This window comes from Thrips palmi, unplaced genomic scaffold (assembly GCF_012932325.1).
Source record: "Thrips palmi isolate BJ-2018 unplaced genomic scaffold, TpBJ-2018v1 HiC_scaffold_19, whole genome shotgun sequence".
NCBI lineage: Eukaryota > Metazoa > Arthropoda > Insecta > Thysanoptera > Thripidae > Thrips > Thrips palmi.
The window spans coordinates 1,424,205-1,450,982 of record NW_023144628.1 but is presented as its reverse complement, the minus strand read 5'-3'; the positions used below and the strand labels follow the sequence as shown (position 1 = coordinate 1,450,982).

Here is a 26,778-nt window from a genome sequence, read left to right as displayed (position 1 = left end):
CGGTGCGGCCGTTCGTGACCCAGCCAGTCAGAGATACGGCAATCGAAACATTTTCGAATCGACCGTCTCGCCGTACATTGTTTTTGTTCACGCCGCATTCGCTATTGCGCTAATCGATGCCGAGGGCTGCTGCTCCTGCCTCGGGAGCCTCGTCTGTGTCGCTGAGTCCTCGGCGGGTTGCTGGTTGCCTGCCTCCGCGGCGGCGTGCCCCGGCAGATTCGCGTTCCGCTTCAATTGCACATTCTGGCCAGTCGTCGATAGTTCATTTGGACCCGCACCGAGCTGCGGCCAGCCACGGCACGGACACAGAGGGCGTTGGCACTGGTTGTCATCGGTACCGGACCGCGGCGACGGCCTACGGCACGGCCACGGCCAATGCGCTCCGCGCCGGCGGGACCTTCCTGGTCTTCCCCCTCGCTCCCACTTACGGTGCGCAATGGCACCACCACTTGTGTAACGGAGACACACGACACACAGTGTACACGGCAGTACAGTCCACGCACGAGCACCATTTTCCGGGCGAGGGGGGAGGAGGGGCGGGACTGGGTCGTGCTCGGTTCGTCGCGGGGGAGGGGGAAGAAGGGGTGAGGGGAGGAGGGGAGGAAAGGTGGGGGGTTCGAGACGTCGAGCCAGCTGACTGAGGGACTGAGCTGGGCTGGGTTCTGAGGTGTCAGCCGGTGTCAGCCCTGCCCTGCACCAGGCCCAACCGAAGAACAGAAAACAGAACTCGCTCTGCGCAAGGCGCAAGGCTACGCGAAGCCAGGCCCAGCGCCAGCGCCAGGCAGTGCAGTGCAGGCAGGCACAGGCAGGCCAGCGCTTGCCGGAGGCGAGGCGAGCAGGCCAGCCAAGCCGAGGAGGAGGAGAGCCAGCGCCAGCGCCAGCCGCCAGCCGCCAACCCAGCCAGCCAGCGTCCGGACGGCCGAGGCCCCCTGGAGGCGATCAAGGACCAGCAAGAGTCAAGGATGGCTCACCAAGGGGCTCACCAGGGCGCCCAGGCGGCACAGCAGCCCCTGAGGAGCCGCAAATCGTCGGGATCGGGTCCCATGAGAGCCACACTGCCCATGGCATCGCTGCTGCGGAAGAACGACAACAACAGCCCGAGCCAGTCCCTGTCCCCCACAGCTGCTTGGAGGGCTTTGTCTGGACAGCGGTCTCCAGGGGCGTTAGCCACGCTCTCATACAAAGGTACTACCCCGAAATGGTCGGCAGCGGGCAGCGCGGGCCCAGGGGGCCTATCGCCGTGAAATATGTGCCACCCGCACACAGCTGTCAATGTCAACTTAGGTTAGGTCGGCGGGGACGGGACGGGCAGGTCCTACTGACATGGGTTCGGTCATAGGGCCTACTGTCAAAAATGAGAGTGGCACGGTCGTGGTCCAGTTTCCAACTTTAACAGCAATGTTCAGGATTGATCATCGCACCTCAGATGATGGGTTCTATGTTCGCCACGCATTGGTGAAAACTTAAAGCTCTTTAACAAAGAGAAAACAACTTCTTCATAAGTGCAAGCCTACTTTACTGAGAATGAAAGCTCCTGCTTCTCCCTCTCAGGTCATTTTTCAGGAATCCAGTTCCTTTACTAAGTACCTCCTGCTATAGGTGTTACCATGGTTCTGTTGGGTGAGAGTGTTGTCATTGTTGGGGTCTGCCTAGACTGAGGCTGCTGACTTTGTGGGCTGCTCTGCACTTATTTTATAGCACAGAAGTCCCATAGAGATCCTGTGACCATTCTGGTAGTTCCCTGAAGTTTTTGTTCAGGAATATTCGCACGCCTTGTTATGACTTGTTAGTTGATTCAATGTTCTTTTTAATTAGGAACCGCACATCTCCTGCGGGTAACATTAACTCTTTCTGTGTCCTCTATAACTTTGGTTTGTTTTCCTTTGCAGCTAAATCAAAAACATTGAGTGGCCGTCCAAGTCATGGCTTAGGTAGCAATAATAGTGTCATTCGACGTACAGCTTCTTTGGATACACTTTATCTTCAGGGTCAGTGGCCAAGAGACTCTTTCAACCTCCAGGTTGACAAGGCAACCCAGGTACTAAACGCTAACTAATTACTGATTTTTAAAAACTTATTAACTTGTACTTATGTATGGAAATGTGACATTTCTTTCTTTAGACTGAAGACTGGCTCCTAGGGGATAGCAGAAAGTACCGTCATGATCACCCCTGTAACGAAGACAAGCTTGAAAAATATATCAGGCACAGGTATGTGTCAAACACTTGAGATGACACACTATGTAAACTGCTCGACAAATTGCTGACAACCTCTTTGCATGCAGGTTACAGCGAAGTAGCAAAGAAGCCACCAGCAGTCGGGAGAGGACTGCAGCATTTGGACTTATTATGTCTCCAAACCTGCCATCTCCAGCATCTTCACACCATAGTGACCATAGCACTGTAACTTCTCCCAGTGCTGGAAGTCAAACAAGTACTGCCTCAGGTAGAAAAAAAAAACTCTTCTGTGTTTGCACTTAAATTTAAGTCTTGGCCTTTCAAATAAACCAACGCTATTTCAGGATCACCTCTTCACAAAGCAATGCCAGTAAATATCCCCACATGGAAGCAGGCTGCAGCAAACCGACCTCCCATGCGCAGTTCTATCGAAGGACTTAATCAGGAGATAGAACGACTTGTCTTGAAAGGCACCAAGAATGGATCACATGACCAGGAGAGGGAAGAAGAAAAGACTTTCCAACTTTGCACACCTGAAGGTCATAGAGCTCCACTAGCAGACATGCTGCGTTCTACACGGTCTCGTTCTGTTAACACACAGACACCCGCTGGTGGAGACTTCACTACTCACAGCTCTCAGTCCTCAGGTTTGTTAAAATGCTCTAAAAAAGAAAAAAAAACTTCGAGCACTATGTTTTATTAAATCATTTGTGATCTTTTCCTGTAGGCCCTCCGTCTAGAGAATCAGCATCACCTCTGATTGCTGGTGTAATGGAACTCTCGAGGCCGCCAAGTGAATCGCAGGGTAAATTTTTTCAGTATCTGTTGCAATCTGAAGTTGCCTGGAATTATTTCTTGAACTTGGTGAATTTCTTTGTCATTACAGTTGGCAGTGGAGATTCTTCCCCAGACCGAGATGCTGGGAAGCTGGGTACCTCTCCTCATATCAACAAGTTCCTAGCTAGAGAACCACCAGATGGCTGTGAAAAAGTTAACTCTAAATTTGTTGAAGACAATAGGTAAGTCTTGTCTTTTTGTTCACTGAGATTGAAAAATACAATGAAAACTAATACACTTATTTTATGAAAATTTCAGGCGTCCAATGATTGATTTTACTGTTTACGGAAATCTGAAACCGTGTGTGTCAGTTCAATTCAAACCCTCTTTGGGCTCCGCATTCCTGCCACTACAAACACCATCTGCAGCAGCCTCGGGCCATGTGTCTCCATCTGTGCCCGCAGTCAATGGGACATCTAGCCCGGATCCTGATGCAGAGGGGCCAAGTACCAATGAGGATTCTGCCGGGGTTTGATGTGCTCCTACTACATATAAATGTGATAACTTCTTTAATCTGTGGATAGCTGAAGCTAAGTAACTTTCAAGTAGGTTGGTGCAGGAATTCCTTTTCACCCAGACAATATGATGGAATTATTTTGTTTAAGGAAATATCTTGTTTATTTCAATCACTACTTTGCATGATGAAAAAATTATACATATTTGTTTATGTATACACTGGTCTATGGAGTACATTGTCATTGTACTTCTGTATTTTATTTGCTGGAAGTGTTTCATTAGTTGCCCATTCACAACTCTTGGTTTAGTTTCAGATGAATCTATTTGTGTCAGGGTGGAAAGGCATGCTGCTGAGGACCAAATACTGCAGGCAGTTTTGCATGTGGCATTTTGCTTGTACATTATCAAACTCTGCTGTTGACATCATACCACTAAAGAACCAACTCTGTTGTTTTAGAGGTGGTGATCTTTAATCATATCACATGTTGTGGTTCCATGTTCTCATATGAATTATACTGTAATTTAATGAGCTATGCCACCTGCAACTGCATTATAAGCCTCTGTATCTTTACAGTTTCATGCCACCTCATAAGTACAAAATCATTTGAGTTAATAGTTATGTGGAAATTAGATAATTGTTACCTACTAATGGACTTTCTCTTCTCTTCAAGTAATAGAATTCTCAGGATGGAAACTAATTCTATTTTTCAATATGAGAATGTATTTGAGAGTAAATTAGATATTTTTTTGTGAACTGAAGGAGGTATCAACTTCCAAAATTTAATTCAAATATTGTTGTCTAATTTTGAAGGATTTACCCATATAGGATACTAACATGAAGTAGGCTTGTTGTTTAACATATGTGTTTTCTCATAATTGCATCTTGTTAGTGAAAGTATTGAAGAACTGATCAGAACTTTTTTGTTGTTAATTGCAACACTCTTTATACGGTACACCCTAGAAAAGGGTTCTTCAAACGGCTTCCAAAGAATTATTCTTTTTTTTTTTATCCTAGTTGTATGCTAAATTAATTATGTTACTGTTACTTTTGAGAATAACATATTGAAGACCTTATGTTACATTTCAAATTACTTAATTTTAACAGTATTCTTTTCTCAGTGAAAAATGAATGGCTACCAAATAATAACCTCGAGTGGGAAGGTTTGTGAACCAAATTTGTCTGTTTCATTGTTTTTATTTTGTCTTCTTTTACACTACTCTTGTATCAACCCTCCTCCCTCTAGTGTTGTTTTCTTCTTCCTTTTTTCTTCTTTCTGAACTCAAGTACCCTTTGAGCTGATTTTATGTAGAATAAGACTTCTGTGCAATTAGATTGTTTTGGTGAGATAAAAAGTAGCAACTCCTTTTCAAGTTTCAATGTTAAATTGTGTATGAATGTGTGAATCAAGTAATGTAACTTTAATAATTTAAATTATTGGTAGTTTGGATTGCTCAAAAGTTTCTGAAAATAATTGAATTCTCATCAAGTTCTCCCTTAGTTTCCCCACCCTTTTTCTGCTCAGCTTCAGTGTGTATTTTTGAAATTATGGGTATGTATTTTGCAGTTTACTCTTTGTCAATTTTATAGTTAGCCACATTGAAATTGTACTTTTCCTGTGTATCTTTCACCATGTTATTTGAAGGTAAAATTGATTTGGAAAAGGAGCTATGACACCTCATTATTAGTGTTTATCTATTTCGTTATTTTTGTATTGTTTCTTTTTTCGTACTAGATAGTTTATTTTGTAGAAAATACAAGGTCTGTTTCTCAGAACTGTTTGTACGTTATTTTTAATGAAGAAAATTTATTTTGAACTAAGACATGGGTATAGTCAATGTGGCAGTGTGTATGTCTTCAAGCTGAAGATTGAGTGCGTTGATGTGTACATTTTCATGTCTTTAAATGTGCTTTTTGGCACACTTGTAAATCGGTTCCATAAGTACTTGTTTGTTTTGTGGAAATTTTATGCCAGTCAATTCCTTGCTTCAAAAATAGTTTTGGTTTCTTTTTATTCGTAAGAAGAAAGCAAGACGGGAAAACATGATTTGGTCAGTTTTGTTATTTTGCCACTCAAACAGTGGCAGCACCTTTATTGTAACAACTGTGTAATGTCTTTTACGTACTTTGTCAATGTGTCCAATAGGTTAAGATAGAAATGTTTGAAAGACCTTGTAACCTGGGGGCACTCTGACATTTATTTGTTTTGATAATGACAGGGTGTCCATTTCCCCCGGTACAGATGGTAAATGTCTCTTTCCATTTTGGAATGTTTTAGCCATAATCAAATCCTTTGAATTTTTCGGTGATTTGTCAAGTTGAAGTGACTGCACTCTATTTACTTTTGTAACAAGCAATGTTTTAATGGGGTTTTCCTAGCCCAGCTGGGGCCAAAGAGGAAGTATGTGGGATGTACATGTTCTTCTTGCAAGGAGAATAAATGCCAAAATAATACTACTGAATATAGCAGACTTCAAGTTTTGTACCCCAAACTGCCCGTTCCGTCCACTTCCATGCCCGTCGCGGTCGGAAACCCTGCAGAGACTCTGCGACAGATTTTACCCGATACACGATAGTAGTGCAAACATGACGTGCGCCTCGGAGGCGCAGGCCTGGAGGCGCAGGCCTGCCGCCAGCGTGGAGCAGAACGAGCTGAGCGAGCTGAGCCGACGGCCACGGCGACGCTTCACGCTCGCACGACGCTCGGACGGGGGAATTCCCCAGCCCAAGCGCGGCTGCAGGATTTGCTAGGCGGACATGCCACGCTTTTTGCCTACTCAAAGGCGAATGCCGATGGCACTGCGGGTTGCCCACTCAGTGTTCTCAAACGGGCGGTCCGGCTCGGCCCACCGCCTAGGCAGTGGACGATGATGGGCCGTCGGTCTCCCGTCCGAATTTTGCGGGACACGTCCGAGGCAACGAGCTGGGTTCGGCTGCCTTCGGCTCGGCTGCCTCTGTCACCGGCCGCCGGCGGCCGGTGGACCGGCGGAGGTGTGATCGGCGCTCGACGAGCGAGCACATCTTGCATCTCTCTCGCACTCAAGGTGGCCAGTGGGTTAGACAAGGATGTCTGCCGAGCGGCGCGCTGCCTTGCCTGGCATCGAACCACATCGAACCGACCGCCGCTCGCAGCGAGCTAGCGCGTTGCGAGCTCGGCTACGCAGCCGAAGCCAAGCGTGGTGCCGATCGGAGCGGGTTGTGCGACGGCCCGCTGCTCTGGACGGTCCGGGCCGCCACCCGGCCCATGCTCAGAGTGGCGGGCCGGGCTGGGCGCTCTGGCCAAGCAGCGCCAGGACGGGATGGGCCGAGCCGGACCGCCCGTTTGAGAACACTGTTGCCCACCTTCAGGGAGTTGGCTGCGTGTTGCCTACATACAGACCCTCAGCAAAGGAAAGGGGGGGGGGAATTCCCAGGCGACGGCTGAGGTGGTTGAGCGGCTAGCTGTAGGACTCCGAACTCCGGCCGAAGCTTGCCTCGAGAGCCACACGCCGCGCGCCACGTACCTCACGTCAATCACAGGTACCAGCGACCTGAAGCGAAGGGAACACAATAGACTCGCACTGGCAGCGCGAGCAGCGCGGCTAGACCGAAAGGCTCCAGCCCGTGCGACCGCCACTCGCCGGCCCCCCTCCTCTTCCCCTCCCCCGTTCCACGGGCCCACCTCACAGAAGAGCGTCCGCCGGGTCCGCCCGCGCGTCGCGGTTCCGCGAGTCCGCGAATTATTATTTGCCATCGTCACGTGGCGGGCGTGGGGCCTGGCCCGCCTGGAGCTGGCGGCGGGCCCGGCGCGCCCGGCGGCCGTGTCGCCTCACGCTGCCTCGTGCAAACACGATCCAAGGTGGCAGAGGCTGCTGCAAGGGCAGCCCGGTCCGGCCCGGTCCCAGCAGTCGCCAGTCGCGAACCGGCCGCCAGCCGCAAGCACTACTCCAGGATGCGTCTCACCCTCAAAGCGTGCCCGCGTCTAGGTAAGCCACGCGCAGCAAGCCCTGGGTTGGCAAGCAAGGCAAGCATGTCGACTGCCCCGCGAAGCCCTCACCCCCGGCCGGCGCGGCCCAGCCTTGGGCCATGCTTGGGCCCAGCCGTCACCCCTGGAGCGCGGCGCTGTTTGTCTGTGTGCCTACCCGTCAGGCACGGCGTGGCACGGCGTGGCACGGGCCGTGGCGTGGCGTGGCATGGCCCCAGAGTGGCGCCGGGACCGGGATGTGTGTGCGACACTCCCACACCTATCTGGCTCACACTCTCAGTAAGCAACGGACCGCCGTCGGCACCAGATGAGCAGCAGTCCGTCCAAACCACGTGAGTGTCTCGCATCCCCGCCATCCCGCCATCGCCAACCCCGCCGCCCCCGTGCACACAACGCGATCGCGCCTCGGCCGGGCTGGGCTGGCTGGGCCGGGCCGTGCGGTCAGCTAGGGCCACCCCGTGGCGCGGCGCCGGACAACGTCGACGTCGTAGGGTGTGAACCTAATTGGTGAACCTGCGAAAGGCGACCTTATCCCGGGAGGTAAGCGCAACTCGTACTAAATTCGTGGTGATAAATGATAAGACCAAGACAACAGCGCGGGGAGCGACGCCACGGCCCGCAAGCGTCGCGTGTGTGGGCCCGCGGGCAGGAAGGGATAACAGGTGGGAAAAGGGGGTGAAAACTGTGGCCAGAGTAGCGCCTGGCCGCCCCCAGTAGGCCGTCGGGCCTAATGGGTGTGTTTGGTGTGCGCCTGCAGCGGCAGCGGGGTGCGCGGGCCGCGCTGCGCCCCTCCTGCGGCGCCGCCTGCCCATCTCGAAGTGGCTGCCCACCTACGGCCGCGAGGACGCCGTCGCCGACCTGGTGGCCGGCTTCACCCTGGGGCTCACCCTCATCCCCCAGAGCATCGCCTACGCCCTGCTCGCCGGCCTGTCGCCGCAGGTAAGACTTGGTGACGGTGATGGTGGGGCCGGGGAGAGCCGCAAGGGGTCGCTATCCTTGATCCTGCACTTGCCATCAAAACACACAAGGTCAGTGATGTACCGATTGCGCGGCGATAAACCGGTGACACATGTGTCCGGTGTGACACACGGCAAGTGTGTGTGTGAATGTGTGCGGAAGGGGGGGGGGGGGTAAGTCAAAACAAACCTAACTACTCACGCCGCGCCGCACGCCCCGCCGACGCAGGTGCCTGACACACTGGTTGGTTGGTTTGCAGTATGGACTGTACTCGTCGTTCCTGGGCAGCCTGCTGTACGTGCCGCTGGGCACCATCAAGGAGGTGTCCATCGGGCCCACGTCGCTCATGTCGCTGCTCACCTCGGAGTACACGCACGACCAGCCGGTGCAGGTCGTCGTCCTCCTCACCTTCCTGACGGGGGCCGTGCAGATGCTGATGGCGCTGCTGCAGCTCGGTGAGGTCTCAGCGATGAGGCAGGCCCCAATCTCATGTCTGCGCCCTCAGTCGGCAGTCGCCTAACCGCCCCCTGCCGCGCGCGCCGCGCCAACGCGTGCCCTTGCGCAGGCTTCTTGGTGGACCTCATCTCGGACCCCGTGACGTCAGGCTTCACCTCGGCGTACTCCGTCATGATCGCCGTGTCGCAGGTCAAGGGGCTGCTGGGGCTGCGGTTCAAGGCCCACGGCTTCGTGGACACCCTATACCAGCTCGGCCGCCACATCCACGAGGCCAAGCTGGCCGACTCCCTGCTCGGCTTGGGCTGCATTGCCGTGCTGCTGTCAATGAAGGTCTGCCTGCTTACTTTGATCCAGTGAGGGTTTTGAGGGGTTTGAGGCGTCTCACTGATCTGCCCGTGGCCTCGTCTTCCAGAAACTGAGCACGGCGGGCGCGCCTGGCAGCCGCGTGCGCCGCGCAGCCTGGGTGCTCTCCATCGGCCGCAACGCCATCGTGGTGCTGGTGTGTGCCGTCGTCGCGTACGTGCTGGAGCAGGGCGGCGGCGCGCCCTTCGCACTGTCTGGTACGCCTGGCCTGCTCGGCCTTGACCGTGGCTGTTTGCGGAAAGCCTTTACCGCCCACCTTCAATCTTGCTGATGTTTGCGGTGCTGATGCAGGCCAGGTGGAGCCCGGCCTGCCGCCCCTGGACCTGCCGCCCTTCTCTGCTCCGGGACCCGGCAACGCCACGCTGTCCTTCACGGACATGGTCTCCTCCTACGGCGGCGGTCTGCTGGTCGTGCCCGTGGTCGGCGTGCTGGCCAACATCGCCATCGCCAAGTCCTTCTGTAGGTGGTCGTGCAAAGGCAGCTCGCCCGAGCACCGCGCCCCGCACCCCGCGTCCGCCGGGCAGAGGCTGCGACAGGGGCGAGCTAGGCAGACCCGCGGCGCAGAGGAGCGAGCGGGTTGCCTATCTCGACTTCGCAGGCGCTCGGCTCGGCGGTCGTCGACGACGCAGGACTCCCAAGTCTCAGTAATTTGACTCGTGTTCGTGTTTCGGTTTCTCGACTGCAGCCAACGGCGCGCCCGTTGACGCCTCGCAGGAGATGGTGACGCTGGCCGTGTGCAACCTGCTGGGGTCCTTCGTGAGCTCCATGCCCACTTGCGGCGCCTTCACGCGCTCGGCCGTCAGCAACGCCTCGGGGGTGCGCACGCCGCTGTCCGGGCTGTACTCGGGTGAGCTTGAGTCCAAGAGCCAGCCGCCACTTCCCCTGTCGCCCAGGCCGCCCCGCAGCACCAGGCGCCAAGCCAGGCGCGGGTCCGGGGGGTGGGTTGTAATGGGGGTACTTACGTCACGTCCTCCTGAGGTACTAAGTACCTGAAAGGAAGGAAAAATCACTGCATTGCCCCTGTAAGTAGGCGATGAGGTGCTGTCCTACCCCCTCCTTGGGAGGATCCTGGATGCGCGGCCGTGCAGCCAGCACACCGTTCCGCACTACAACGGCATGTCCCCGCAGGAGCTATGATCCTGCTGGCCCTGGTGCTGCTCACGCCCTACTTCTACTACATCCCCAAGGCGACGCTGGCGGCCGTCCTCATCAGCGCCGTCGTCTTCCTGGTCGACCTGGACATTCTCCGCCCCTTGTGGCGCAGCTCTAGTGAGTGCCCCTCACCTCACATCGCTCCCGCGCTCCCTCCCAGCGCCTGCATTGCACCGACGTCTTCATCAACGAAGTAACTCTCTGTCTGTGTCAGAACGGTCCCTGCTGGTGACGGTGCTGACTTTCGCGGCCTGCCTGGGCATGGGGGTGGAGGTCGGGCTGCTGCTGGGCGTGGCCCTGGAGCTCGCCTACCTGGTGTACCTGTGGGCGCGGCCGCCCGTTACAGTGCAGCTCTGCAAGGTAGGCTAAGACTCGGCTGAAGCCAGCGCGCTGCAGCGCGGCACCAGCAGCGGTCGCCTGCGGCTTCGGCCTGCGCCTCGGCCTGGGCTTAGAACGTGTTGAACCCCCTGCAGGCGAGCTGGGGCGAGTACGTGCTCGTCCGGCCCGACGTGGGCCTCTTCTTCCCCGCCGTGGGCGTGGTGCGCGACGCCGTGCTCCTCGCCTCCACGCAGGAGGGCGCTGGCGGGCTGCCCTTGGTGCTGGACTGCGCGCACTTCAGGAACCTCGACTACACCGCCGTCAAGGTAGACCCTCGATCGCGTTTCCGCGGTCCGCGTTTGAATCGGTTAACAGCCTGCCGAGCGATTCGGAAGATCGGTTCGACGCTCTCTCTCTCTCTCGCACTCAGACGGAGAGCCCCATGAGTGCGAAAGAGAAAGAGACTGAGCGGCGAGGCGAAACGACTCTTCCAACTTGAATGACTCTCCTGCACTGCACTTCGTCGGCACTTTGGCAGGGACTGGAGGCGCTGGTCCGAGAGCTGGGCAAGCGCGGCCAAGCACTGCGCTTCATGGGACTGTCGGGCTCCGCGTTGCGCGTCGTCGCCGCCCTGGACATGCAGGGCTTCGCGCACTGCGCCGCACCCAGAGACCTGCCCGACCTGCTGCTCGCCGACGGTGCGTTGTGTTCGCCCTTCGGCACTGTCTCCCTTTTCTTCGCCACTGTGAGTCTGACCTGACCGCCACTGCCGCTGCAGGGGACAAGCTGGTCGCGGACAGGGACAGCTTGTCGAGGGCCGAGACCCGGGTGGCGCTGGTTCGCGTGGACGCGGACGGCAGCGACGCCAACGAGGTGGCGTCCAGGGCGCTGGCCGAGGCCCCCGACAGGGACGCCGTGGACGGGCTGCGAGAAGCACCGCAAGAGGCACCGCACGAGCTGAGCGCGTTGCAGGGCAAGAAGCAATAAAGATATCCGGCAGAGATGACGTGCCTTTCTGTACGGGGAGACGGGGGTAATTTTTTTTTTTTAGGCGGCTGGCATGAGGATTCCAACAGCACTTAGTAAACATATTACATTTATTCATAAAACGATGTAGCAGTAAATGTCAATATAATCACAACATAAATAAACAAAGTTGTACTTAATCACAAGAATAGGTCGATACAGGGCTTGCAGCACAGCGGGCACTTTTGCCCTCCGCGTTTGAGGAGTACAGTGTGCTCACACATTTTGTACTGGCAGAAAGCCTCAGTAAGAACTTTTGAATGGAGTACCAACTACTGACTAGTGCATTTCCCTTCACAAAGTGATTGTGCTGTGCTCTCCTATGGAAAGTTCCATAAAATACCGGCAATAAGCTTATTTTTAAGCAGACCCATTGAGCTACGTTCAAGATTAATTTTACAAATCACTCTCAAATGAATCAAGCCAAGACAAAATGTCTCACTAATAGAAGATTATTTAACACTTAAAGATGTCCCCCTGGCCAGTTCATTAAAAGCATTCAAAATAGTAACAATAATTAATAAACTGCGCCATATATATCTAGTATTTTCCTTTCTTTAAAAAAGAAAAAGCTTACTGGTATTATCACAACCTTTAAAGTCGTTACAGTATATATTTCTGACACTCTACAATGAGGGCACACATCACATATATGGGCAACCACCACTAAATATTGGCTTAATAATTAAAGCAAAAGTCCTCCAAGACATTTATGCAAGATTCCAATGATTTCTTCAATCAATCTTTGGCACATATGAACAAAGTATACCGAAAAATACAAGCGACACACTGCAGAAGTAGGCCGGCAGCAAAGCGCTTCATCAGCACGTTGAGACGCGAGGCGGGCAGGTCACAGGTGGACTTCCACAAGGTCGCTCGGGTCCAGGAAGCAGTGTCCTGGAGTGTGCCCTGGAGAGGCCAAGGACGCGGACAGGGCCGTGGCCGCCATGGTGGCCGTCCCGGGGGCGAGGGCGAGGGCACGCGCGGGCGTGCCATGTGCTGGGGCATGAGTCACCCCGGCCGCCCCTGCCCCCGGGTCGTGGGGCTACAAGTGGTTACCGTCGGGGCCTGGCATCCGGACTCGGGTGCCCACCGTGGAGCCGTGGCCGACCAGGTTGGAGCCCAGACCCCCCAGGCCACCAAGACCGCCCAGGCCCAAGTCCCCGGACAGCAAGTGTCGCTCCGCCTGCAACAGAAAGTAACAATGCTCGATCGAGGATTTCAGTCCGCTCGCCTGGTCCCGGTACGACTCACCGTTAGAAGTAGCTAAGTGGCTGTAACAATTGAGCACGCTACCAAGAAAACGAGGAATACAAAATAATAAAGGGACTAACAAGAATTTATTTTATTTCGAGCTGATGTTGTAGGGAATCACATGTGGTGATAAATGCAAGGGAGATTGCAATAATAATAAATTTCTTTAACATTTGAAAAATGAAAAACACACACATTTGTGAGTGACAGTGAAACTGCCAAAGATAAAATATCGGACAGTTACACAACTTTTTTTAAATGGTGGAAGGAAAAGAATTGAAAAATCAACTGGCATCAAGAAGTGCGTCAAAATAAGAATAAAAACATTTCACGGTGGGTTCATAAGAATCAACATTCATCAGACAACTTACTACAGTTAGCCCACTAAGAATTATTCAGTTACATATTCAACTAAAACTTTTCTAAGATCACAGAAAGTAGTTCTCTCAGATACGTTAAATATGGTACAGCAAAATCTTCTCAGAAAATGTTCTCATTAATGGTTAAAAATCTATAATAACTCAGTGGTTAAGAACAGGTACAACAGAATGAAATATTTAGGTACTTTAGAATCCCCAAAAAGCAGTGTACGTATCAGGGCTCAGAGGTTGGTTAATCCTAGAATCAACCTAGGTAAGGTGTAGGTGAGGTGGTTGCACGATGACACCTAGTGTTTACCAATTAATTATAGAATATGCCAATGTCCAGAGCCCAGGCACATAATAACACATCAACAATGAACTACTCAGATGGAAGCCTTCCTGCCTGACAACAAAACAAAACAGTGTTTGCCTTCCATTACACATTTAAAAATGAACCCATCTACTTGTGGGTTGTCTGCCTTGAAGAGGAAAGAAAGAAAAAGCATACTATGGTCTGCGGTGGTTTCATAATTTAGAGAATTGTGGAAAAATAGTTCAATAGCACATTCTTTTCAACCAAATAATTGGGGCTCAAACCATGGCACTCAACTTACAAAAAAGAGGACTGATATTTATCAAAGAAAGTTAGTTGGAAAATCAGAAAACCAACTTAATACAAGAGAACTAGCTACTAAATAGTTTTTTCACAGCAATAAAATTTTGATGAATATCAACAGCAAGAGGCATAAATATAAACATCTAAAAAAGAGCCAACACATTATAGTGGTATTGAAATTTTTTAAATAGAAGAGGATAAACAAAGAAATAACATTCAATAACCTTTACCATAACTGAGGAAATAGCCTAAGTACTGAATACAATCACATGGTCATACTGAACTTAAAGGTGCATGCATTTACAAAGCATTCACTTACAATAAACAAAAATATGAAATTGATGCACAAAGGCACTATCAGCAGGTTGCTACATTGCCATGCATGTCATAACTAAAGACTTCCTACACACTAAAGGGTTGTTTGTTTACTTGTTTAGGTAATCACAAATATTTTATCTGATTTAACTCAGACCTCCAAATTTTAGACCACCAATAAAAGTAGATCTAAAATTTAAAGAAATGTGACAAGACAATAAAGAGGTAGACCAAAAATACTTCCTATAATACTGAGCATGACTGCTTTACAAAATTTTAAAAGCAAACAAAACAAAAAAAAAAAAAAACAGTAACAGAAAGAAAGAAAGCTAAGTCTGGAAAAGATCGTTCTTGGGTGGAGTTGTGATTGACACCACAGTCTGTAAAACAGAAATTAAGTAACATAGAAAATATACAAAAGCAATTAAATACATGCTTCTAGAATAAACATGCAAAACAATGCTAGAAACTACATGAACATGACTCCATTGACATTGAAGATCAAGAGCTTTTTGCCAATTTATTTACCTAGAAGTTCAATCTACTTAAGTTCTGAAAGTATTTACCCTCTGTCCGCTACTACTTCGACGAAGATCAGAAAATGACATTTCATTTTCTTCTAAACATAACTCTGAGTCAGAATCTAATCGTGAACGTCCACATTCCTGCAAAAAAGCAATATTTTTCTCCTTTTTAAAGGCAGGAAACAGAGTTTTCCCGAGTTTAAGAACGTTTACACAAATCATTCTAACCTGAGTTAACTGCTCCGTTGTAGTTAACAGTCGTGCAAGAGGATTGCAGCAAACAGGGAGTGTTTCCAATAGTGTTGGTCTTGCATGAGTCAAGAAAGGTTTCATATATTTTGTGTCCAGGCCTGCCCACCAACGGGCGAGGAGAGCTTTGCCATTATCCTTGCTCCCTGATACTGAATTACTTCCAGAAACTGAAGCAGAATCATTTATATCCTGGGAAAAATGCGTCAGTACAGTGCCACAACGTTGCTATGCGATGGAGTAGTGAAAATTAACAGTCACAATGTTGTATTTATAATGATATGTACTTACATTCCTAGCACTTGAATAAGGCAACAATTCCACTTCATCATCTACTCCTACTCTGAAAGAACCAGAAATGTTATTAATATTATAATTAATAATCTGCGTTGGATGCAGAGCAAATATAAGGATGCACTTACGGGATGTTTAACCATGTAAGGAGTTGCATTGTTGATCCACCTTGTACAATCACAGTAATTATCACAATAAGCGATGTTGTTGTCAACATTGCTTGGCGTGCCTCTGACACAGTGTTGCGAATAGCAAGAGCAAAAGACATGGCTCCACGAAGGCCTGAGATTACAAAATTAAAGATGTTACACTATGGCTGATTTTAAATTCTGATGTTTTTGATGAATCTTTTTGAAAATGAGCTTACCAGCAAAGAACAACATGTGTTGAAAATTGTAAGAAATTTTAGGTTTGCGACCTAAATTAAGAATAAATGACATGGGATAAATATTAGCAGCCCTTCCAATGGCAGCACATACCTGTCATAAAAATTAAGGAAATACCAAAAAACAAATCTGTATGGAACAATTCAAGTCAAAGTGTACCCGCTGGATCTAACAATAAAAGTTGGAAATGACAGAAATGAGGAAAAGGATACAAATCCAGCTATAATGAATCCTGGATCAAAGTGATGTTTGGGGAAGGTAAACATTGAAACACCTATGTATGAGAAGATAAAATTTTCTGCTAGGAAGTTCATTAGTTCAAACAACTGTTTGGTTCTTGTTCGTGAATCTGACGATAAATTGTTGTATGTGTAGTGGGCTTGACATATGCCGCAAAATAATACAGCAACAACACCTGTAGAGAATGGTAAATTTTAGTTGCTTGCACTCAGAGGGTAAGCATATGTATAACTTATTTTCACCTGTAAGATCAGCAACTTCAGCAATGAGGAAGGTGCTGTATGACATCAGCACAAAAAGAGCAGACTCCAGGAGAGGAAAATCACGAACCCTTGTGAACTTGGTCAAGTGCAGTGGAGTTAAGGAAGATTTCAATTATAGTGTAAAAGAAGACAAATAAAGTAGCTCATGGTGTAAATGTTAAGGGAAATTTCCGGATCCCGGCGACTCCTAAGATTTACCGGTAAATGATAGGAGTAACCTACCAACCCGGGAAATGTCTGTCCGAGCCAGGTTCTCCTATCATTTACCGGGAAGTGTTGCGGTAAATCGACATTTCCCGGTCGGCTGCGGGAAATGTTGAGTGTGGAGGTTGGTTATGGTGTCTAGGTCAAGGTGTCTATTATTGGGTCGCCGCTACAGCAACCGATCCCAGCGCGCTACTCCCAAAATTCGAAATTTTCAGTCTAAATTCAAAATTCTAAAATGACTCAAGAAAACCCATTGGCTGAACTCCCGGACGAGGCAGAATTCACGGCAAAACTGTTAAATATCATCAACTCAAAAAAAGGACAGATAATTTGGCTTATTTCTCTTAAGGGGGCACACCAGTGAAAATGCAGAGGCTTCGTAAAAACGTTATTCTGAGTAAAGTAACGAAGGTAATGGGTTGAAATTTTATTCTGAACTATAAAATATGTAAATTTAACCAAAAAAGTACACGGCAGCTAGGGGCGGCGACGGGAAGGGGGGTGGGTGCCATCTTCATTTTTCGGTGACACGGCTCCACTTTGCCCAACTTTGTGAAGCCCTCGATTGAGCCAGAAACATGGGGTTTCAAAATTTCTCATCAGGACACATGTGGCCAGTGGCGCCAACAGAAATTTTAACAGGGGCGCGAGTCTTTACAGGGACCCACCCACCCCTAGAGACCCCCCCCCCCTTTCTTTTTTTCGCAAGCGTATTTTCCGTTACAGATTCTTCAGACGGCCTTTTACAGCTAAGTCTACTTTTGCGAGCGAAGCGAGCTAAGAACCAACGCTTTCACAATGCTCCGTGCAAATCATTTCGTAATTACTTCAACTAACGCAACACCTTCTACTCAAAATTAAGAGCGAAGTGAGCATGATGCCAACGTTTTCAAAAGCTTTTATGTCCGTCATTGGGTCGTTTTTGTCGAAGCCGCAGTTAGGAGCCTCCCTGTGCTAGGGAAGCTAGCTTATACACTTCAAAGTCCTTCATGTTCTTCGAAGTGTGGAACAGACTTTAGAAATTGTGCGGGAGGCCCTAAGATGCGGTTACCCGAATTGACCATACGTGGAAATGCGGCCAATACCACATTAAAATCTTGGTAAATACCACAGCAAGTGGTCAGACCCTCCCACCTCAAGAAAAAAAGGGGAAGGGGACCAGGAAGAGGAAGCGGGCCCGACAAACATCTAGCAGCACAAGCAGCGAGTATGCTCAAACCATTCCAGAGAATGAAGAGATGCTGACTCCACCTCCTGTGCCACCGTCACCGAGCGTCAGACCGTCTGCATTGGCAGAGCAGTTCCTGCAGAGACGTGCAACACCGAGGACACCGAGGTCCATTCCGATGGTCAACACTCCTGTGTCAACACCACGCTTCAAAGGGTGGGATCAACCTGGTCCTTCGGTGCTCAAATGCGTCCTCTGCGATGGAATCTGTAAGCCCGGTGACATGTGCACGGAATGCTACAGGCCGCTTCACAGCGAGTGTGCCGTGGGGAATGGTGAATGCACTATGTGCAGAAGGGCAGCATCCATAGCTGTGCAGCGGGAGTCTGCACGGACGCTGGTGGGGCCTCGAAGAAAAAGTAGAACATGTTGAATAAAAAAATTTCCTCCCCAACCAACCTCCTCACTCAACATTTCCCGCAGCCGACCGGTAAATGTCGATTTCCGCAACACTTCCCGGTAAATGATAGGAGAACCCGACATTTCCCGGGTTGGGTAGGTTACTCCTAACATTTACCGGTAAATCTTAGGAGTCGCCGGGATCCGGACATTTACCTTAACATAAATAACAAAGAGTAAAACCTAAATGCAATAGCTCATTATTAAATTGTTTGAAAGGATATAATTGCTGTAAGGCATCCCATGATAGCACCTATCATAAGAGATAATGTGAAAATGAATATGAAGTCACCAAAAGCTCTGAGAAATGCATCAGTCTCAAAGCTACCAGATCCTGATTGGTATCTTTCACCATAGTTACGGATAGCCCTGTTATAAATTGGAAATAGTAAGGCAAAGTTAATGTGATTGTTTTGATTTGAAATTATTCACAAAGCATCTGTGGAACTTGAAACATACCCACTAAGAACAATGGCAACTGCATCATTAAGTACACTTTCTCCAAAAACAAGGGCATACAAGTTGACATCTACATGAAGGTCATTGAATATTGCAAGGATAGTGAGTGGATCAGTTGATGAAATCAAAGCACCAAAATACAAGGAGTCTAGAAAGGTAAACGATGTCCTTAAATGTGGTATAATTTGAACCATTCCATACATGAGAGCTCTGGAACGATAATAATCCCCACATTAATATACATTATTTTTAACTGAGTGATACAATAAAATGATACGGCCTGAATTTTTATAAACTCACCCCACAGTGAAAGAAGATACTGTTGTTCCAATGAGAGCATACATCAGAATAGCTCCCAAATTTCGGAAAAAGTATTTCTAGAACAGGCACACAAATATTAGTTTAAGGCTATTCTTCACATTGTTACCTCTAATATTTAGGTGAACTATACCAACCTTTTTCAAAGAGTACCCAGCATGAAAAATTATTGGTGGTAGAATAATGTTGAAGAATATTTCAGGATCAAAAGTGGCCTGTGATTGAGAGAAAAAGAAAATTTTTTCAAGCCCATCACAAGATGAGTGGCAACAATTAAGCCTGACTTACCTTCAAGTCAATCTCATTATTCTCTACATCCTTTATTTCTCCTCTGAACGTATATGCATAGGTCTTATTAGCTTGTTGGACTCCACTACTTGTTGGAGTTTTGTAAGGATAATGCAACCAAACAGTATCAGGTGGCAATGAATCATTGTAATGTGTTCCTTTTTCTGGGAAGACATTAATGCGAGATACAGTGGTTGTTGACCCAGCATAACGGATTAAGGCACCCACTATAAGACCTGAAATAGAAATGTTAAGAAAATGATAGCATTTTGATGATAGAGAGGTTCGTGATAAGTCCACAAAGATGTGTTTAGTGAAACTAGTGTGTCATTTGACATTGACACAATGATCTAGGTTATGATTGGTTTTGAGCCAATCATAGACATACAGAAAAACAAGACAAAACTTTAGATAAAAAATGCAGCACGTTTTGAACTAAAGTGGGAAGCAAAATTTACCATAAATCACTGCCAAGCCGGTTTCATGCAAAAATCTCAATCTCCTGTGCTTGAACATCCATATCGTCAGTACAGTGGAAATCAACAAGAAAGTATAGAGAAGCAGGTTTAGACTGTCAATACGATGCGTATATTGAGCCTTTGCATCACGTTCAATGTCAGAGGTCGTCGCAACACCATTCTTAAAATATTCGGCAAATAACAAGAGATAAAGCAACACAGAAGGTCCTAAAACAGAAGCCATGTTTTAACTCAACCACAGCCCTCTCATCCAACCAAAACATTCCAAATTTGCAGGCCCTTCCCTAAGGCGGTGCCGTAGTTGTGTGCCTTCGTTTGCTTGGTTTGCTTGCTTGCACCACAATCACAGAACTTTTCGGATGCAATGAGGCGGATCAGAAAGAGCCGGAAAAGTGTTTCTGATTCTGACCTTTCCGCAACTCTCATTCGCGTGCGAAGACAAGATGTTGATGTTGGTAGTCCGACTTCCCTCCTTTTATTTTTGTTCTGCCGGAACCGGATACGAACGTCTTGCGCGGGCATTCAAAAAGGGTGTGTGTTGTGTGTGGGGGAGGAAGGGGAGAGGGGGGGGGGAGAGGGAGGTAGAAGTTAGGTTACAGGTTACGACAGTGTTGTTGTGGACTTTCCATGCGGCTGCTCTAGGTTATATTGGATACATGTCAAGCTTTTAATAATGGAATGATGTGTTAACGTTTGATTGTAATTAACTTCAGCCCGTTTTTAAGTACAATTTGATCTCGCTACATACTGAAAGGCAGACAGCTTTGGTCAAGATATGCCTTCAGACAACCGTCGAATACAAGGACCGGAGGTCTCCAGCCCCTACTGTTTATTTCAGAGTGGAAATAAGAATGTCGACGTTCATTCTGGACGATCTGAAGTGCTGTCTTCGAGAAAAGATAGTAGAAAGTTTATGGAACATAGAAAAATTTGTTAGTAGCTTTTGATCTTATGTTATGGATAAATGAGTCTAACTTGTCTCATAGCGAGCTTTCCTGTTAATTGTTTCAGATTTGAAAACAGGAGTTGTTAGTCAAGCCAAGGGATCTGCCTATGTGGAATTTGACAACACAAAAGTGATTTGCTCTGTGTTCGATCCTCGTGAAATACCTAATCGAATTGAATACAGCCAACACGGAGAGCTATTTTGTGTATTTAAATTTGCTCCATTTTCCTGCCTTACCAGACGTGCTCATCAACAGGATGCACAGGAGAAAGAACTAAGTCTTTGTTTAAAACGAGCTTTGGAGCCTGCCGTTTGTCGGGTAAAGACAGTAAACTATTTTTTTCATGTTATTCTTCTTCAAAGAGTAGTATTTGTTATTGCTATGCAAATGCATGTCTCACTATTTAACGTGAAAATGTTTTGGTGGGCTAATTTCAAGCATTTGTCAGTTTTCATATGCCATTGTAAGATCACAAATAAAATTCTAACAATTTTCTTGCTTTTTTTTTTTGTTTGCTAACTGCAGCATGAGTTTCCAAATTTTCAAGTTGATATATATGTTATGGTACTGGAAAACGATGGTGGATCTCTCGCCGCCGCCATCACCTGTGCAGGACTTGCTTTGGCAGATGCACATGTGCCCATGTATGACTTAGTTACTGCTGCATCGCTGGTAAGTCCTTAAGCTAAACTAAGTCTTGTGTTGTAAGTACTTTACTCGTATAAAATTATAATGTGTGGTTTCATGTAGGGAGTGACAGGTGACAAGTTACTCATGGATCCAGTGGAAGAAGAAGAAAGCCTTTGTCAGAACCCAAATAAAGAAAACCAAAATCATGGCCTAATCACCGTTGCTCTAATGGGAGCACATACTCAAGTTACTCAAATGTGGCAAACAGGATCTATGACAGCAGCTTGTGTATCAGATGCCCTCACACATTTGGTGCAAATCTGTGAGGAGACATACCCAATCGCTCAACGTTGTTTAGTCAAGAGTGTTGTCGATACCATTTCAAAAAAAGCTCAGTGACAATGTTGTCAATCACAGTTTCATTTGCGAAATAAATATTTTATCTCTTAAACCTGCAGCTTTTACTCATCCTGACTGTGTGTAGACCTTTGTCAGACACATAATTCTTTTCCTGGACAGAGGGTTTGCAGCTCCAGGACGTCCTGGAGCTGGATGCTCTATCGTCTAACATATCTCAAGTATCCACTCTGGATGGGTGAAAAAGGGGATTCTTAAAAGGGAAGGGAAGAGTTTGACAGAGGGAAGGGTTTTATTCGAGTCAAAAGGTCTATCCTTTTAAGTTCCCAGCACACCCAAGACACTCCGCTTTTATGAAAAATTTACTAGCCTCAACACGTATTGGCAGCATATTGCTGCAAATACGCCTCTATTGGCAGCAATATCGTGTCATTAAGTACGGAAGATTCGTAAATTTTTCATAAAAGTGGTGTGTCTAGGGTGCGTTGGGTACAAAGGATACTAAGGATAGACCTCTAGAGCTACATACCCTAGAGTTTTAGATAGCTATGCGGCGCGTAATTTCTCATCATACGGTCGATATTTTGGCAAGAGTTGTTTCTCCAAATCTTAAGCTCAAGGTGGATTTAGGAGAGGTGGCGGCGCTCCCTACCCAAGCGCACGCCAGAACCCGTCCCCCCGCTCGGCCGCCAGGGGGCGCGGCGGGTTGCCGCCCCGCCAGGCTGAACGGCCGGCCGGCGGCCGGCGTCTTATGGGCGGCGGACGGTTTATCGCTCGTAATTCACTCCCCGTTCACTTAGAATGAAAAGTGAATAGTGCTAGTTGTAGCTTAGGACCTCACCTTTCATTTGATACATGTTTCAAGTCGATCCGATGAATATACAAAGAACGGGAGTGATAAATAGAGGCCCCGCGGCTGTCCGGGTAGCGCTCCGCCACTTTCCGAGGCCCGTGGGGCTTTTCCTATTCATTTTAGACGGTGGGTGTAAGCGAGCCAATTAAAGCCGAAGGTCTAAGCTTTCGTTTGGTACCACATTCATTGCGATACGACAAATAGGAAAGGAACCGCAGGAAAAACTGTGAACGAAAACGGCACCAAGGATCTGCTACACCTGTCTGCTATTCCTAGTGTCATTGCTGACACTGGACACGCCCCCATGTATTCATCCCTAGGTCAGGGGTCGAGATTTATGCAAGGGCAGTTGCTATTTTGGCGGAATAAAGCCCTTCCTGAGTTAGTAGAGGTTAAGGAGGATTTACAACCTGAAAGCTGACATCAAAATGCCAAACAGATGTGTTGTCTTCAATTGCAGTAGTGGCTATGACAGTGATAGACAGTACAGAAAAAAAAATGGGTTGCCTCAGCTGTCCCAATTCACTGCCCCCAAAGTAAGGAACAAATTCCCCTTGAATCATTTGACCTCTTCAATGCTTGCGGACACAGTGTTCCTCCGTGTCCCTGAGTATAAACCTGATTTGAAAGGTCCAGTAGAGTAAATAAATCCCTGTTTGCTCATGACATATTTGTGATTTAGCAAAGCAGCTAATAAAGATCAATGTGCCCTTAATACTTTCATTTAAAATATGTGTTGTAACAGACAAAAAATTCACTTACTTATCATCGTAGTGAATCAAGAACCATTGTGAACAATTCATGGATTTATTTTCTAATATTCATAAAAACAAAATTGCAGATGCAATTAACTGGATGCCAATGCCAGATAAATTGAAAGAGATGATGGATCAAAGTAGATACCTACATAAATAGCCTGAAGCATCATGCCGCCATCAAGCATGAGGGAGCAAAATTCTATACCTTTCTTGATGCACCAATCAAAGACATGGTGTTTTCCTGTCACTTTGCCTTCACTGCTCTAAAATTTATCTAGCAATGGCATCTCTGTTTGACAAGTGGAAGTACACTGCAAGAAACGAAGGAGCGTAGGTCTTGAAGGATCTTTGGTAAGTATCACAAACTCATAAGGTCCTCCTGGAAAAAAGAGTGAGTACTTCATAATGAATAAAGAACAATGAATAAAATTTAAAAAGGAATAGGTGAACATTTCTTACCCTTTTTCAGGAAATGCTGGACAAATGGGAAAAAAAGATTTCAAGAGGGGGAGGATGGAAGATGGGGCCAAAGCACACTGTTTGCGAGCTTCACTTTGAGAAGAAATTCATAGTTGAGACTCATGACATTCTTATTGATGGCACCAACTTGAGCCAAAGGAGGGAAAAGAAATCTCTGACAAAAGATGCTATTCCAACGGTGTTCGATGGCTACCCGACATACATGAATAAACCTCTGCCCAAAAAAAGAAAATCTCCTCAAAAAATCGTTTCAAGTGAACCAAAGAGGCAACGGCCTGAGACAGAAAAAAGGTAATTATGTTTATGAAATAATGTCATTGCAAATGCAAACAAAAGTGACACACAATTTTCATTCTAGGCCTGATGATTCGATGGAGCTGGAGATGGAGGTGGATAACCCTGAAGTGCCAAAGGAACAGCAAGAGAAAATGCAAGAGCAACCGCAAGGGGAAGTGTCAAAGGCTGCAGCACCTGAAACAGTAGAATCAGTTCCTGTTAGTGAGACTGTATTATCGACACCACATGAAGTGGCCAGGCCAAATGCTAACTGGCATATTCACAAAGGGCCCAATTTTATCTCATATGTGCATATTGGAACAGAGGCCATCCAAATTGACAGATATTTAAAAATTACAAAGAATGAAGTTCAAGTAGTTTTGGAGGGGAAAAAATTGGATTTTCCTTTGACTCTTACCTCGTTTGATGATGTTTCAAGTGCGCTCAAAGAACTGGAGGCCCTTGTTCCTAGTCCAGGGACTGGACATGAGGGTAGAAGAGACTTCAAGTGCAGCCACTTTCTTCAACCCATCAACCAAGCTCGAAGTAATAAGCTGCCGCCAAGGTGTCTTGCCTGTGCCAATAGAAAGAGAGCAATTGCCAAAGGTAAGAGAAGAGCAGAAGCAGCTAAATTTAAGAGACTTCAATTGGCACAAGTGAAAAGAAAAGAAACAAAGTCACTGAGGCAAAAAGTGAAATGTCGTGACAAAAAGGTAAGAAGCTACTTTTATCTCTTTTCTTAAATATTAAATGATTTAAATGAGGTCATGAACATCACATTATTGTTTCAGATCAATTCACTAGAGGAAAAGCTAAAAACTTTGCAAGGTTTATATGATGCCTTAGAAAAAGCCCAAGTGATTGAATATGTATGTACTCTACCAGAGAAATGGAGGTTTGCTGTGCTGGCCTGCTTTGAGGCAGCTAAAGCGAAGAAACCATGTGGAAGGCGGTACACAAATCAATGGATTTATGAATGTGCCCTTTTAAGAATAAAATCACTGGCCTTGTACAAAAAGATGCTTCGAGATAATTTCCTGCCTTTGCCTTCTCTGAGGACCATACAAAGGTATATGAAGAAACTCAAGCCTTCTTATGGGTTCCAGGAAAATGTTTTCAATCTGTTGAAAGAAAAAGCAGAACACATAGCTCTGGATGAAAGGCATGGTAAGTACATCAATGAACATTATTTAAAGACTTTTGACAAAAAAAAAGTAGATCTTACCGTTTCAATTGTGTTTCTCACAGGTAGCTTGCTTGTAGATGAAATAACGCTAGCAGAAGGAGTGCATTATGACAAAATTACCCTTAGAGTCAAGGGGCTTGTGTTCTTGGCTCAGTACACGCCTGAGAACCAAAAAGATGCTCCTGCAGACCATGCATTGACTTTTATGTTCCAGAGCTTCAAGGGTCAATACTTTCAGTCAATTGGGGTCTTTTTAACAAAAGGAGCAGCAAAAGGGCCTGAGCTTGCCAAGCTTATCATTGAAGCAATCGGCCTTCTTGAGAACAGTGGATTTTATGTGGATGCAGTTGTTACAGATGCACACCCCTGTAACAGAAATATGTGGACAGAGTTTGGTTTGAGAAAAAAACATTTTGAAAAGGAAGGACCATCAAGAAAGAAAAATGAGAAAAACAAAGAGTTTGATGAAGAGGATGAAAATGAAGAAAATTTTGACTATGAACTTCTTGATATTGAAAATTTAATTCTGGGACAAAATAAAAAAAAGGCACAGACACAGGAAGACAAACAGCCTAAGAAAAACACACAACCTAAGAAAAAAACTGATCAAAGAACTCCAGCAGAAGAGTCGGGTAAATTTGAAACCAGCTGTGAGCATCCAATTGATAAGAACCGGAGGTTGTGGTTTTTTTCAGACTTTCCCCACTTGGTGAAGTCTGTAAAACAAAAAATTGTTAACGCTGAAGAGATAGTGGTAATTATATTTTTTTTAAATGAGTAACTTATTGCCTTTCCAAAATTTTCTTTTGTAATGTGTTTGTTTTCCTTTATCAGACTCCAGATGGCACTGTAAAACTAAGTCACTGGGCCATAGTTTGCTGCCAGGATGAAAAACGAGGGATTAAAGTTGCTCCCAAATTGGGCAAGCAACACTTCCAGACAGAGTCATATGCAACAATGAGTGTGAAGAATGCATTTTCAGTATGGATTAGATTAATTTATGCTGCATTTTTTCTTGCTTTTGAATTTTATTTTTAAATAAGATGAAATTGTTCTTTAAGTTTTTCAGTGAACAAGTTGCTACGGCCATGGAGCATTATAAAAGCATTGGGATCCCAGGAATGCAGGACTGTGGCCCATCTGTTGCTTTTATCAGGAGAATGAATGTGCTAATTGATGCCATGAACTCCAACACCAGGCGACATGGCCTCAAGTGTGATGATGAGTTTGGTGAGGATGATGAAGACTCACAGCCCCCGGTCTGTCCTGAATGTCAAAAGACTCACGCTGAAAACACTCCAAGGAGAAGAAAATCTTCAAGAAAAGTTTGTAGCATATTTGCAACATTTATTATTTACTGATAAAACAAAAAATAAATTTTGTAAGGAAGAAGTATTATTTTTAAGGTACAAAAGCTCTGAAGTTAATGTTAATTTGACAGGTACTGGAAGATTTTCTAGAGTATTTAGAGCGTTGGGAGAAAGACCCAAATTTAAAGAGAGACCAGCGATTGACTGCCAGTGCTGCGTATGGACTTCGAGTATCATTAACTTCAGCTCTTGAACTAAGCACATACCTACATGACAACCTAGGTTTTGAATATCTCATGACAAGAAGGGTCAACCAAGATGCTCTAGAGGTAATTTAAACCACTCTGAAGTATAATTTTGAGAGACAATGAAACTTTTAACTCACCTGAATATGTT

At 46.8% G+C, this 26,778-nt stretch overlaps 6 protein-coding genes across 8 annotated transcripts; 5 read left to right on the top strand and 1 right to left on the bottom strand.

Moving 5' to 3' along the window:
• The first annotated feature begins 827 nt into the window (after window positions 1-827).
• Window positions 828-5,932, top strand: LOC117646111 (protein FAM117B-like). Its single transcript, XM_034386825.1, has 8 exons — window positions 828-1,185; window positions 1,890-2,038; window positions 2,122-2,210; window positions 2,285-2,445; window positions 2,522-2,824; window positions 2,905-2,982; window positions 3,064-3,196; window positions 3,273-5,932. The coding sequence occupies exons 1-8, from the start codon at window positions 963-965 to the stop codon at window positions 3,487-3,489; spliced, it is 1,353 nt and encodes a 450-aa protein (XP_034242716.1). The 5' UTR covers window positions 828-962; the 3' UTR covers window positions 3,490-5,932.
• A 1,406-nt stretch (window positions 5,933-7,338) lies between these two features.
• LOC117645908 (sodium-independent sulfate anion transporter-like) lies at window positions 7,339-11,681 on the top strand. Of its 3 annotated transcripts, none has more exons than XM_034386459.1 (12): window positions 7,339-7,433; window positions 8,190-8,371; window positions 8,649-8,844; window positions 8,955-9,175; window positions 9,258-9,405; window positions 9,500-9,667; window positions 9,894-10,055; window positions 10,337-10,477; window positions 10,575-10,720; window positions 10,834-11,004; window positions 11,217-11,376; window positions 11,457-11,681. In XM_034386459.1, the coding sequence occupies exons 1-12, from the start codon at window positions 7,400-7,402 to the stop codon at window positions 11,663-11,665; spliced, it is 1,938 nt and encodes a 645-aa protein (XP_034242350.1). In that variant the 5' UTR covers window positions 7,339-7,399; the 3' UTR covers window positions 11,666-11,681. The 3 variants fall into 3 exon arrangements, with proteins under 3 accessions (XP_034242350.1, XP_034242351.1, XP_034242349.1); XM_034386460.1 differs by lacking the exon at window positions 7,339-7,433 and adding an exon at window positions 7,725-7,764; XM_034386458.1 differs by lacking the exon at window positions 7,339-7,433 and adding an exon at window positions 7,992-8,094.
• Window positions 11,682-11,757: 76 nt separating this feature from the next.
• On the bottom strand, window positions 11,758-19,938 carry LOC117645907 (sodium/hydrogen exchanger 9). The gene is made up of 14 exons (XM_034386457.1): window positions 19,565-19,938; window positions 19,107-19,342; window positions 18,956-19,033; window positions 18,801-18,877; window positions 18,501-18,710; window positions 18,266-18,410; window positions 16,187-16,292; window positions 15,917-16,119; window positions 15,686-15,797; window positions 15,447-15,600; window positions 15,316-15,367; window positions 15,004-15,216; window positions 14,818-14,916; window positions 11,758-12,890 (listed from the first exon to the last, which is right to left on the bottom strand). The coding sequence occupies exons 1-14, from the start codon at window positions 19,806-19,808 to the stop codon at window positions 12,750-12,752; spliced, it is 2,070 nt and encodes a 689-aa protein (XP_034242348.1). The 5' UTR covers window positions 19,809-19,938; the 3' UTR covers window positions 11,758-12,749.
• A 216-nt stretch (window positions 19,939-20,154) lies between these two features.
• Window positions 20,155-21,613, top strand: LOC117645839 (exosome complex component MTR3). The gene is made up of 4 exons (XM_034386297.1): window positions 20,155-20,517; window positions 20,597-20,850; window positions 21,058-21,204; window positions 21,283-21,613. Exons 1-4 carry the CDS (start codon window positions 20,361-20,363, stop codon window positions 21,559-21,561), a joined length of 837 nt encoding a protein of 278 aa, XP_034242188.1. The 5' UTR covers window positions 20,155-20,360; the 3' UTR covers window positions 21,562-21,613.
• A 1,010-nt stretch (window positions 21,614-22,623) lies between these two features.
• LOC117646216 lies at window positions 22,624-24,077 on the top strand. Its single transcript, XM_034387023.1, has 4 exons — window positions 22,624-23,002; window positions 23,214-23,267; window positions 23,432-23,481; window positions 23,597-24,077. The coding sequence occupies exons 1-4, from the start codon at window positions 22,801-22,803 to the stop codon at window positions 23,903-23,905; spliced, it is 615 nt and encodes a 204-aa protein (XP_034242914.1). The 5' UTR covers window positions 22,624-22,800; the 3' UTR covers window positions 23,906-24,077.
• Window positions 23,982-26,761, top strand: LOC117646214. Its single transcript, XM_034387021.1, has 5 exons — window positions 23,982-24,599; window positions 24,678-25,826; window positions 25,907-26,053; window positions 26,134-26,397; window positions 26,514-26,761. Exons 1-5 carry the CDS (start codon window positions 23,982-23,984, stop codon window positions 26,718-26,720), a joined length of 2,385 nt encoding a protein of 794 aa, XP_034242912.1. The 3' UTR covers window positions 26,721-26,761.
• The last annotated feature ends 17 nt before the right edge of the window (window positions 26,762-26,778 follow it).